Source organism: Myxocyprinus asiaticus, chromosome 26 (genome assembly GCF_019703515.2).
Source record: "Myxocyprinus asiaticus isolate MX2 ecotype Aquarium Trade chromosome 26, UBuf_Myxa_2, whole genome shotgun sequence".
Lineage (NCBI taxonomy): Eukaryota > Metazoa > Chordata > Actinopteri > Cypriniformes > Catostomidae > Myxocyprinus > Myxocyprinus asiaticus.
In genome coordinates this window covers 22,298,084-22,310,987 of record NC_059369.1, presented here as the reverse complement: position 1 = coordinate 22,310,987, position 12,904 = coordinate 22,298,084, and the positions used below count along the sequence as shown (strand labels likewise).

Here is a 12,904-nt window from a genome sequence, read left to right as displayed (position 1 = left end):
ACACCGAATAAGATGTAGTGTCCGTCTGCGTTGTTTTCCGATTATTTACAATGTACACATGCATTATACTGACGTCTTTGGCCGTATTTTAGAGCTCTTTGGTTTCGCCGGTTATTTATTTATTTATGTATTTGAGTGTTCGTTGCACTGAGTGTAGCTTTTTTCTGCGCAAGGACGTATTCGGTGTGAACGGCCCCTTAATGACATGACATAAGCTAGCTTTATAATAATGTTGTACTTGTCTATCAAATGTCATTTGTTTACTGTCTCTTTGATACTGAATAATTATTTGAGAATCATTAGGCAATGTAGCAACACTTTCAGTTTCTGTCAGTAAGTATAAGTGCACTCCCCGCCAGCGGAGCCACTGTGACAACATTTATAACAGAGTTGACGCTGTGTTCTATTTCTATGGTATCCGCCAATGTTTACGGAAGTAGAGAAAACCCGGAGAATCAGCCACGGTCAGGGTGAATGGAGTCTATATTTGATGTACTCCTCGTTATTTGTGCTGAAATGAAAACAGTGAAATTCAATTCCTCTGCCCGAACTATACTGCACATATGAACGATACAAATATCAGGTCTTACAAGACAAGTAATTGTAACCAAACAAAAACATAAGCTTGCATAATTGGCAAAAATATTAAGTCTATTTTTTTTAAAATGCAGAAGCATCCTAAATTTGATCATCTGCAATTGGACTTGCACAGAAATAGTTCAAAATTCCGTGTCCTGGTCGGTTTGACTGGTAGTGTAGCTGCACTCAAGGCACCTTTGTTGGTAACACAACTACTTGAAATTCCAGGGGTAAGTAAACAAAATAAAAATGTATATATACAGGTGCATCTCAATAAATTAGAATGTCGTGGAAAAGTTCATTTATTTCAGTAATTCAACTCAAATTGTGAAACTCGTGTATTAAATAAATTCAATGCACACAGACTGAAGAAGTTTAAGTCTTTGGTTCTTTTAATTGTGATGATTTTGGCTCACATTTAACAAAAACCCACCAATTCACTATCTCAAAAAATTAGAATACATCATAAGACCAATTAAAAAAACATTTTTAGTGAATTGTTGGCTTTCTGGAAAGTATGTTCATTTACTGTATATGTACTCAATACATGGTAGGGGCTCCTTTTGCTTTAATTACTGCCTCAATTCGGCATGGCATGGAGGTGATCAGTTTGTGGCACTGCTGAGGTGGTATGGAAGCCCAGGTTTCTTTGACAGTGGCCTTCAGCTCATCTGCATTTTTTGGTCTCTTGTTTCTCATTTTCCTCTTGACAATACCCCATAGATTCTCTATGGGGTTCAGGTCTGGTGAGTTTGCTGGCCAGTCAAGCACACCAACACCATGGTCATTTAACCAACTTTTGGTGCTTTTGGCAGTGTGGGCAGGTGCCAAATCCTGCTGGAAAATGAAATCAGCATCTTTAAAAAGCTGGTCAGCAGAAGGAAGCATTAAGTGCTCTAAAATTTCTTGGTAAACGGGTGCAGTGACTTTGGTTTTCAAAAAACACAATGGACCAACACCAGCAGATGACATTGCACCCCAAATCATCACAGACTGTGGAAACTTAACACTGGACTTCAAGCAACTTGGGCTATGAGCTTCTCCACCCTTCCTCCAGACTCTAGGACCTTGGTTTCCAAATGAAATACAAAACTTGCTCTCATCTGAAAAGAGGACTTTGGAACACTGGGCAACAGTCCAGTTCTTCTTCTCCTTAGCCCAGGTAAGATGCCTCTGACGTTGTCTGTGGTTCAGGAGTGGCTTAACAAGAGGAATACGACAACTGTAGCCAAATTCCTTGACACGTCTGTGTGTGGTGGCTCTTGATGCCTTGACCCCAGCCTCAGTCCATTCCTTGTGAAGTTCACCCAAATTCTTGAATCGATTTTGCTGGACAATCATAAGGCTGCGGTTCTCTCGGTTGGTTGTGCATCTTTTTCTTCAACACTTTTTCCTTCCACTCAACTTTCTGTTAACATGCTTGGATACAGCACTCTGTGAACAGCCAGCTTCTTTGGCAATGAATGTTTGTGGCTTACCCTCCTTGTGAAGGGTGTCAATGATTGTCTTCTGGACAACTGTCAGATCAGCAGTCTTCCCCATGATTTTGTAGCCTAGTGAACCAAACTGAGAGACCATTTTGAAGGCTCAGGAAACCTTTGCAGGTGTTTTGAGTTGATTAGCTGATTGGCATGTCAAAATATTCTAATTTTTTGAAATAGTGAATTGGTGGGTTTTTGTTAAATGTGAGCCAAAATCATCACAATTAAAAGAACCAAAGACTTAAACTACTTCAGTCTGTGTGCATTGAATTTATTTAATACACGAGTTTCACAATTTGAGTTGAATTACTGAAATAAATGCACTTTTCCACGACATTCTAATTTATTGAGATGCACCTGTATATATATAGCACACTGTGGTGGATAGATATGACAAGCACGACTTCTGTGTATTTAAATCTTTCATACTATTTAAGAGCCCTGTAGAGCCTGAACTGTGTGTGTGTGTGTGTATATATATATATATATATATACACACTATATTGCCAAAAGTATTCGCTCACCCATCCAAATAATTGAATTCAGGTGTTCCAATCACTTCCATGGCCACAGGTGTATAAAATGAAGCACCTAGGCATGCAGACTGCTTCTACAAACATTTGTGAAAGAATGGGCCGCTCTCAGGAGCTCAGTGAATTCCAGCATGGTACTGTGATAGGATGCCACCTGTGCAACAAGTCCAGTCGTGAAATTTCCTCGCTACTAAATATTCCACAGTCAACTGTCAGTGGTATTATAACAAAGTGGAAGCGATTGGGAATGACAGCAACTCAGCCACGAAGTGGTAGGCCACGTAAAATGACAGAGCGGGGTCAGCGGATGCTGAGGCGCATAGTGCGCAGAGGTCGCCAACTTTCTGCAGAGTCAATCGCTACAGACCTCCAAAGTTCATGTGGCCTTCAGATTAGCTCAAGAACAGTGCGTAGAGAGCTTCATGGAATGGGTTTCCATGGCCGATCAGCTGCATCCAAGCCATACATCACCAAGTGCAATGCAAAGCGTCGGATGCAGTGGTGTAAAGCACGCCACCACTGGACTCTAGAGCAGTGGAGACGCGTTCTCTTGAGTGACAAATCACGCTTCTCCATCTGGCAATCTGATGGATGAGTCTGGGTTTGGCGGTTGCCAGGAGAACGGTACTTGTCTGACTGCATTGTGCCAACTGTGAAGTTTGGTGGAGGGGGGATTATGGTATGGGGTTGTTTTTCAGGAGCTGGGCTTGGCCCCTTAGTTCCAGTGAAAGGAACTCTGAATGCTTCAGCATACCAAGAGATTTTGGACAATTCTATGCTCCCAACTTTGTGGGAACAGTTTGGGGATGGCCCCTTCCTGTTCCAACATGACTGCGCACCAATGCACAAAGCAAGGTCCATAAAGACATGGATGAGCGAGTTTGGTGTAGAAGAACTTGACTGCCCTGCACAGAGTCCTGACCTCAACCCGATAGAGCACCTTTGGGATGAATTAGAGCGAAGACTGCGAGCCAGGCCTTCTCGTCCTACATCAGTGTCTGACCTCACAAATGCGCTACTGGAAGAATGGTCAAAAATTCCCATAAACACACTCCTAAACCTTGTGGAAAGCCTTCCCAGAAGAGTTGAAGCTGTTATAGCTGCAAAGGGTGGGCCGACATCATATTAAACCCTATGGATTAAGAATGGGATGTCACTTAAGTTCATATGCGTCTAAAGGCAGATGAGCGAATACTTTTGGCAATATAGTGTGTGTGTGTGTGTGTGTGTGTGTGTGTATATATATATATATATATATATATATATATGTCACGCATTGTCATATTTATATGCTTGTCATGTCATATGTGTCCACCAGAGTGTGCTATGTGCCTGAACGTTGCAAGTTATTCTAAAAGTACAACATTAATAATTAAAACACAAACTAAATGGCTGCCTCTTTCTCTTAAATACTAGAGGTTTTTAAAAGATTATTTTTTACTTTTCTGCTCTAAAGGTTGATGTACGTGTGGTCACCACAGACCATGCCACTCATTTTTATGATTTTGCTGAAGTCCCTGTCCCTGTCTACACAGATAAGGATGAGTGGGAGGTGAGAAAAGCCTTTGAAGATTAGGAGATGCATTTTCATGGATAATGTGACGTCAGATTTTAACAATTTCTTAGTATCTTATTTTCTACTGTGGAGTTAGATCCATGCCCAGACTGTCCTGGTTAAACGATTTCTTACTATCTTGTATGCTTTTCCTATATTTCTATGTTAGATGTGGTCAAAGCGCTCTGATCCTGTGCTTCATATCGAACTTAGACGTTGGGCGGACCTTTTAGTCATTGCCCCACTGGATGCAAACACACTTGGCAAAATTGCAAGTGGGATTTGTGACAACCTTCTGGTAGGTCATAAAACATTAAGGTGGCATTTATTTAATTCTGTATGAATTTTTAGATGCATTATTAAATGTGCTTGCCTGTTTTGTTATTGACAGACATGTGTAGTGCGTGCCTGGGACACAACCCGTCCTCTGCTCTTCTGTCCTGCTATGAACACAGCCATGTGGCAGCACCCTATCACTGCACAGCAAGTGGCCACACTTAAAGGCTTTGGCTACATTGAGATCCCCTGTATTGCCAAAAAACTTGTCTGTGGAGATGAAGGTATCTTTTAACGTGGTGTCCTTTAAGTTCTGATTGGTTGTAATGAGGCGTTTGCATGGATAAGGGAAGCTGGTGGATGGATAAGAATTTGCAGCAATGTGTGAAAACACTCATGCATTATTCGTTACCTGAATATCAAATGGCTGTAATCTGATAGGCTTTAATTATTATGCTCCCTGATCAAAGGAGGATTTAATAAATTGGTGTTTCTTGTGTTTGGGCTCACCAACTTGTCTTGCGTTACAGCCTCTGTATCTTTTACAGGTAAAGGTGCCATGGCAGAGGTTTCAACTATTGTTGATGCTATAATACAATACCTCCAAAAACCTGCTGAATGACCCCGTATTTATCATACCAGGGCCAGCGATCAGGAGAGACAAGGTTACAATCAACAACAAAAAAGACAAATTTAAGGTGTTTGTATGTTGTATACAGGTTTGATATTTTAGTCTTTTACAATTATTGTGAAATAATAATTATTGTGATGCAATAATGAATTTTTTTCATGCATCTTTGTAATGGTTATAATCTTTATATCTATTGATTTATGCACAGAAATGTCAAATAAATTATTTTTTTGATATTGAAAACATGGCTCTGCCTCTAAGCTTTTGACAGATGTTTAATTTCTTAAGTTATTCCTCAGCCTTTGGAACCGTTGTGCCCTGGTAACTGGTCCTTAATATGAAATGAAGTTCCAGATGTAAGTTCGGGAGGAGATCGCTCATCTTGTCCTACCATATCTCAAGGTTATATAAGCTGCCTCTTCCCTCACTTCAATGGCAATCCTAACAGCATCCCTCTGCCTCCCCATCGCCACCTTTAAATTTCTTAACACCTACATAATTTATTATATCAAAATTCTCTTTTATATTCCTTGCATTAGTCTGATTGTCGAGGGGGGTATCTTAGAGCTCAAGCCTAGTCTTGTGCTCGAGCCCATCCGATATGAACAATACGCCAGATTTGTTTACCTTAATATGCTCTAGGACTATATGAACCAGTGAACTTGTGAAACTAATTATGATAGATGATAAGACTCCCACAGCCTATTTGACAATAACCATCAGAGTTATTACCACAGACCTTATATAATACTTATGACCAATTAAGAGACAGACAGGATATCATGTTGGACATCACTTACAGTACTAAACAATGTAGTCCTCATAAGTTTCATACAGTGAGATGTGCTCACTGTATCAAATAAATCAGTCCATAAAAGAGGTAATCACAGGTGCTCGGATTTCATAATGCAATGTGTCTGTCCAGCAGTGTCAGATTGCAAGGGATAATACTGTTTTTGTGGTCAATCAATTCTCAGTTCCAGCATATTTTCTGTATACAGACATGGTCAACCCTGTTCTACAGTATATTTTCATGACAATATTTAATTTCAATAAAGTACTGCAGTATTAATTAAACAGTACTGATTCTGTATGCTTTCAAAAATATTTAGACAGATTACTTGACATTCCTGTATCTAAAAAATAAAATAAAATAGAAAATACCAACAAAAGTCTTGCCACAACGAATTGTATATACACGTATTCATATATCATATGTTGTATACATTCATACACATTTGGAATAACATCTATTGTTCTCAAAGATTTAAAAAGCAAAAAACAAAAAATATTATCTCTATGTTGCTGGGTTGAATGGAACATTATACAACAAAAGCCAGAACTTAATAACTTCAGATAAAGCAATATAGTAATAAAGGACAAAATTAAATTTTTTAATGAAAATTTGACATTGGCTGTTGATATAATTATATAAACCTGGTCATAAACCAAGCTTGACTGGATCATGTGGACAACTAAACAGTGGTACAGACCACAAAACCTGAATTAAACCACAAATTTTCTACTTTAAAGTAGAAAATTATTAAAAATCAAACATCTCATAAGGTCAGACAGATCCAACAATATAAACAGGGCTGACGAGGAAAAGATGAGGAAACATAATGTGCCATTACTGTAGTAAAACCAACTCTAGTAACAGGTATGATTTGACAGAAATGTTATAACAAATGCATTTTTAATTATAGATTTTAAATGTTTAGGCTACAGTTTTTATACATACTGTACATATGTGGATCAAAAAACCCAGGTAAAATCTAGATGCTTATTTTTCAAAAAGTACTTATTTTTCATTTTTAAGGTAAATTAACTTTGTATAAGTTATTTACAGTTTTAAATAGTTTATATATCTTTTTATTAAATTCTGAAGAGTTTGACACATTGAAAATGAAGTTGGAGAGAGGCTAAAAATTCCTGTTGAACAGAAATTTGTGCAATTTTGGTGGTAAAAAAAAAAACAAAAACTCTACCCACACAAAAACGTACAAATAGGTACAATGGACTAGGATAAAATGTTTTTTATACACACACACACACACACACACACACACACACACACAATACTATAAACTTGTAAAATTACAACCTTATGTACTCTATATTGCCATATGGCATTATATGTCTATATTACTTTACAATCAATCATCGATTACAAAAATAATACCAGTGAAATGTATTGAACACCAAAGGAAATATATATTTTATAGAACCCACTTATGCATTCTAAGGGTTGTCATGGAAATTCTCTAAGAATTAAAAAAGAAAAAAATATTCACCTACATTTTACAGAAGTAAGTTCACGTGAGAGAAGACACCTTAACTGAGGAATACCTGGAAAGGCAGATCAAAAATCACTTCATGTAAAAATTAAGTCTTAAAAGCTAGACAATGAGTCATTTTTTTATTATTATTTATTTATTAATTCTTTTATTTTTTTTATTTTTTTTATTTATTTATTTATTTTTTTTTACCCATATTTGTGTTCTGGGGTTGAATCAACATTTTAAAACATAAAAAAATCTAAAATTTCCATTAGAAACAGAGTCTCAACTCACTAAAATGACATACATTTATTGTATAGTTATTGTTATTAACTGCATTGTTATTTTAATGAACTTTTCAAACTCAAATGTGTTTTTTATGATCTCTTATTGAATGTGTAATCATGATTATGTTCACGTTTATTATTAATTTTAACTTTTAATAAATAAAAAATAAAAATGTTGGATGGGTTGCGATAAGATTGGGGGCCCAGAGTGCAAAGTTGTCAGGGGACACAATAATACTTACGCTGCCCCTGCTGAGAATATTGACACTGAATGGGTTTTATCTAAAATATTTGTAGGATTATAGAATGCCAGATATGTGTGGTATGCACTTTTTATGGCTCTTGTCCCATTTACCTACTTCCTATTCATAATTAAACTTTTTCTTGATTTCTATATTTTTGTGTCACTACCTTTAGACTACACAGTTATAAAATGATGTATTAAATGTGATGATATTAAATATACATGTCTGACATTGGGGTTAGGCCAAAGGGTGTATATGTGTCATAATAATATTTTTGTACTTTATTTTACTATTGCACTCTCTGTCTCATTTTCCTCATTTGAATCATCACTGTTTTACATTTTTTTTTTTTTTTTTACAAACTGTATTCTACAATGTACAGTGGCATCCAAAAATCTCAGACTACTAGTGAAAGTGCTCATATTTTACAATCTCTTCTATTTTTCCATTACAAATGATATTCTCAGAATAACAATTTGAGGAAAAAATTTTATTTTATTGGAGCGGGACGTGGTCCAAACAGAGGGTGAATGCATGCCCCAACAGATAGTAACGGAGGCTGAGGACCGCCCACTTGATAGCCAAACACTCTTTCTCTATCGTGCTGTACTTAGTCTCCATCAGTGAGAGTTTGCGACTAATATACAGCACGGGGCGCTCCTCCCCTTCCACCATCTGGGACAGTACTGCTCCCAACCCCCTGTCCGATGCATCCGTCTGTAATAAAAAAGGGAGAGAGCTGCTTACACGGCTCCATCCACTGGACCGGATCTGGTGCCCCCTTTTTAGTAAGATCAGTCAGCAGGCTGGTGAAGGCCAAATATTTAGGCACAAATCTACAATAATAACCAGCCAGCCCCAGGAACTGTCTCACCTCATTTTTGGTCATAGGTCTCGGGCAAAAATGCAGTTTTTTCATGGGACATGGGAGTTAAGGGGATCTGCTAATGTCCCTTTGTCAAATCCAGAATTGAATAAAAGCGAGCCGTGCCTAAACAATCGAGCAGTTCATCAATCCGAGGCACTGGGTATACATCAAATTTAGACATTGCATTGATTTTCTATAATCCACACAGAAACGGACCGAGCTGTCACTCTTCGGAACCAGCACCACCGGGCTGTCCCAGTCACTGTGGGATTCTTCTATTATCCCCATATCTAGCATGGCCTTTAATTCTTCCCGAACCACTTTTTTGTTTTGTATTTGGGTAATCATTAGGAACGACTGCGTACCACTACCCCTAGGGTGGTTTCGATCGTCTGAGAATTCTCCTTGCATTCTGGCAACCTCCGTGACTTGTGACGGTGAGAGGTGGTCTCTGCAAGTTACCGGGGTGACTCGATCAATGGTTTTTAATTTCACAGAGCTCCGAGCTCCTCCCTCTCTGGAACCACCATCACCAAAGTCACAGGGACCATCTCTCTCCATGGTTTTAGGAGATTGAGGTGGTAAATCTGACGTGCTCCACCTCTATCCGTTCATTTAACCTCATAATCGATTTCCCCGACTTGCCATGTGACCTCAAAGGGCCCTTGCCACATGGCAAGTAATTTAGAGCTTGATGTGGGGAGTAATACAAGGATTTGATCTCCCGGTGTAAATTCCCATAGTCGAAGCTTTTTGCTGTTTGATGGTCCCTCTTCCCAATTTTCTTGTAGGATGTTGAGCAAGCTGCGCGGTCGATGCCCGTACAATAATTTTAATGGGGAGAACCCCTGGAGAATTGCGGGACCTCTCATACTGCAAATAATAAGGGCTCGTGCCACTTGTCCCAATTTTGAGCATCTTTGTGCATGAACTTACGAATCATATTCTTTAGTGTCTGATTAAATCATTCGACAAAGCTATCCGTTTGGGGGTGGTAAACGCTGGTTCTAACAGGTAAAGGATGGGCAAGAAGGAGGCGGGAACCGGCAGAACAGTCAACATATCTTTAATGATATAAACGACCTTAAACATAACATAAAACACACAGACAACACGGCCATGTGCATCTCTCTCTCTCTCGAACTGGCGCCTCCGGCTCATCTTTATCCCCCTCCCAGCTGATTAGGTGACTCAGCGCCGGCTGTGCACCCTCACGGCCCGGCCACGCCCTCCTCCTCGTCACACTCCTCCACCACACGATTCAGGCTGGGGGAAACCTCTGGCATGATGTACTCCCCTCCCTTCCTGGAGGGGAGGTGTTGCCCTTCCGCCCATCCTTCTGCCAGCAGGTCTTCCCCGCCTCTCTGGAGCCCTGGGAGAGATAAGGGGAGGGAGATGGACAGAGCAAGGGGGAGAGACAGTGAGAGACAGAAAGGAGAGAGAGAGAGAAAAACTCACTCGCCGGTCCCCGGACATGCCTTCGCCTGGTCCTCAGCCACTCCTCCGCCCTCTGGCAGATGACAGCTGCTCCTCCCCTAGCAGATGGCAGTGAGTCCTCCGACCCCTGGTATATGGAATGGCCCCTCCCCTTCCTGGTGAATGGCAGCGGTTCCTTCGACTCCCGGTGGCCGGCAGCAACTCCGTCGCCTGGCAGACAGCTGCCGCTCCTCCCCTGGCGGACAGCAGCGGCAAGGACTCCATGACAGCGCATTCCTCCTCCTTCCCGGGTTTTGGCACTAATGTAATGGGTAAAGGATGGGCAAGGGGGAGGCGGGAACTGGCAGAACAGTCAATATAACTTCAATGACATAAACGAACTTAAACGTAACATAAAACATACAGACAGCGCGGCCGTGTGCGTCTCTCTCTCTCTCTCTCTAACTGGCGCCCCCGACTCGTCTTTATCCCCCTCCCGGCTGATTATGTGACTCAGCGACGGCTCGGCCACACCCTCCTCCTCATCACACTGGTCCAAATCGATTTAATCCCCAATAATTCCTACAGTTTGCGTAGTGTACGTGACATAAATGATGTGCCCTGATCAGTGAGGATTTCTTTCGCAATCCCCACTCGGGAGATTATTCTGAAGAGTACCTCCACAACACTACGTGCTGAAATGTTGCGCAGTGGTACTGCTTCCGGATATTGCATTGCATTGCATAGTCCACCAGAACCAACACAAAGCGATGCCCGCATGCCATCTGCTCTAATGGTCCAACGAGGTTCATGCCAATTCTTTCGAAGGGGACCTCGATCAATGGGAGGGGGCAGAATGGCGCTTTTGGAGCAGCCATGGGATTTACCAACTGGCATTCACAGCATGCCGCACACCACCTGCGAACATCCCCACGAATGCCAGGCCAATAGAAACGGGCCATCAGATGGTCTAGTGTTGTTCCCTTCCCTAAGTGGCCCACCATCGGATTATAATGAGCCATCTTGAAGAACATTTTCCGACAGCTCTTCGATACTAAAAATTAGGTTGTATCCTCCTTTGTCTGAGCATCCTGCATCACTCGATACAATCTATCCTTAATAACTGAAAAATATGGATATGCGAGTGCAACGTCTGGCTGGAGGCATTGACCATCAGTCACTTTCACTTGATCAAAGGCGTGCCTAAGGGTCTCATCTCAAGTCTGCTCCAGAGGGAAATCCCCTGCAGGGAATCCCCTGCCCCCTTACATCCTTCTGACATGGAGCTGACGTAGACAGCCCTGGCTCCGCCTCCCCAGCCAGCGAGTCACACACCACACACCAATAAACTTTGTTGTAGAACCCATCCACACACATTCCCCTTAATAAGGTAGTAAATGCCGGCCAATTTGTTCCCAAGATTAGTGGATGGGTGAGGCGGGAATTAGCCGCAGCCTCGACACACTGTTTTTATCCTGGAAACTGAATAGTGATCATCACTACAGGGTCATTTTGGATATCCATGTGCACACACATTACCTTCACCCACCAGCTTGGATCCAAAGCCTTGGACTGAACCAAGATTTGGTGAATGGAGGTTTGATTACAACCTGAATCCACCCAGGCTTGATATGTACCCCCCTTAATACTCACAGGTATTCGGTATGCTCCTGCTCGATCGGGGCGGCCAGTGGAGTGTCAGGGACCCAGACCAATATCTTCACCTCCATCGTGGGGGTCCAGGAAATGTCCAGGTTCCCTGCAGCTCCAGCAGACCAGCCCAGACTTCACGCCCACACCTGCTGCAGTGGATTCACCAGCCTGTGGGGGACAGCAAAGAGGGTTAGGGGAAAACGGTGGGTTGAATGGCCCATGGAACTGGGGAACCAGTTTTGGTTTAGGAATTCCTTGTGTCTGGGGAATACGAACAGGATGAGGGGGAGGAGAGGGGGAGGGAGGAGAGACAGAGAGAGAGAGGGAAAGAAGAGGGCTCGCCGGCCCCCGAATACGCCGATGTCACTCGGCCATGCCTCCATCACCACAGGCAGCATACACATTTGAGGAATCCACAAGTTCACAAAAAAAATATTAGTGAAGATTTACACATTTAAATTTCAAACAAAATTCCATCAATTGAAATCCGCAATTAAAATTTAAGGAATTTTGTTTTGAAATTTAAATGCGTAAATCTCACAAATAGGCTAAAATATTTTTTGGGTGTTTGTGCCAAACCTGATGATCCATGTTTTTCCAATATGATTTGACATTGTTCCAAATTGCATCTTGTGTGCTTTAATGGAAGCAAGAAAATATGGCCTTTTGTACAAGAGTTAATATAGTTAATGTCGCAAATTTGCCTACATATTTCTTCCTCATTTTACATCAGAACTTTTCTTTAAGATTTTTAAAAATCCTAAAATTATGTTATTTTCAGGCATTATGAATGTGTTCTCATCATAAAAAAAAGTTATATATTTTTTATGTGGTCTCATACTTTTAAACCCCATTGTATATGTGATGCACAATGGGCAGGGCAGATGAACAGTGTTTCAGGCTGTATCAAGCTGAATCTCATCATATCAAACAATACGCAGGTTTTGAGTCATTTTAGTCAAAAACCCATGAAGGAAGACTTGGCCTGATGATGCACATGGGCACATTACATTTTTATGCATATAATCAAAACAGTTGTTCATCCTTATTTGTTTAGCAAAGCAGCTGAGGTGTTGTCATCAGATCGGTACTGCGTTACAC

General features: G+C 41.0%; 1 protein-coding gene across 1 annotated transcript; it reads left to right on the top strand.

Annotated features, from left to right (window-relative positions):
• Positions 1–630: 630 nt before the first annotated feature.
• Positions 631–6,171, top strand: ppcdc (phosphopantothenoylcysteine decarboxylase). The gene is made up of 5 exons (XM_051657128.1): positions 631–809; positions 4,050–4,145; positions 4,318–4,446; positions 4,540–4,708; positions 4,973–6,171. The coding sequence occupies exons 1-5, from the start codon at positions 666–668 to the stop codon at positions 5,044–5,046; spliced, it is 612 nt and encodes a 203-aa protein (XP_051513088.1). The 5' UTR covers positions 631–665; the 3' UTR covers positions 5,047–6,171.
• Positions 6,172–12,904: the final 6,733 nt, after the last annotated feature.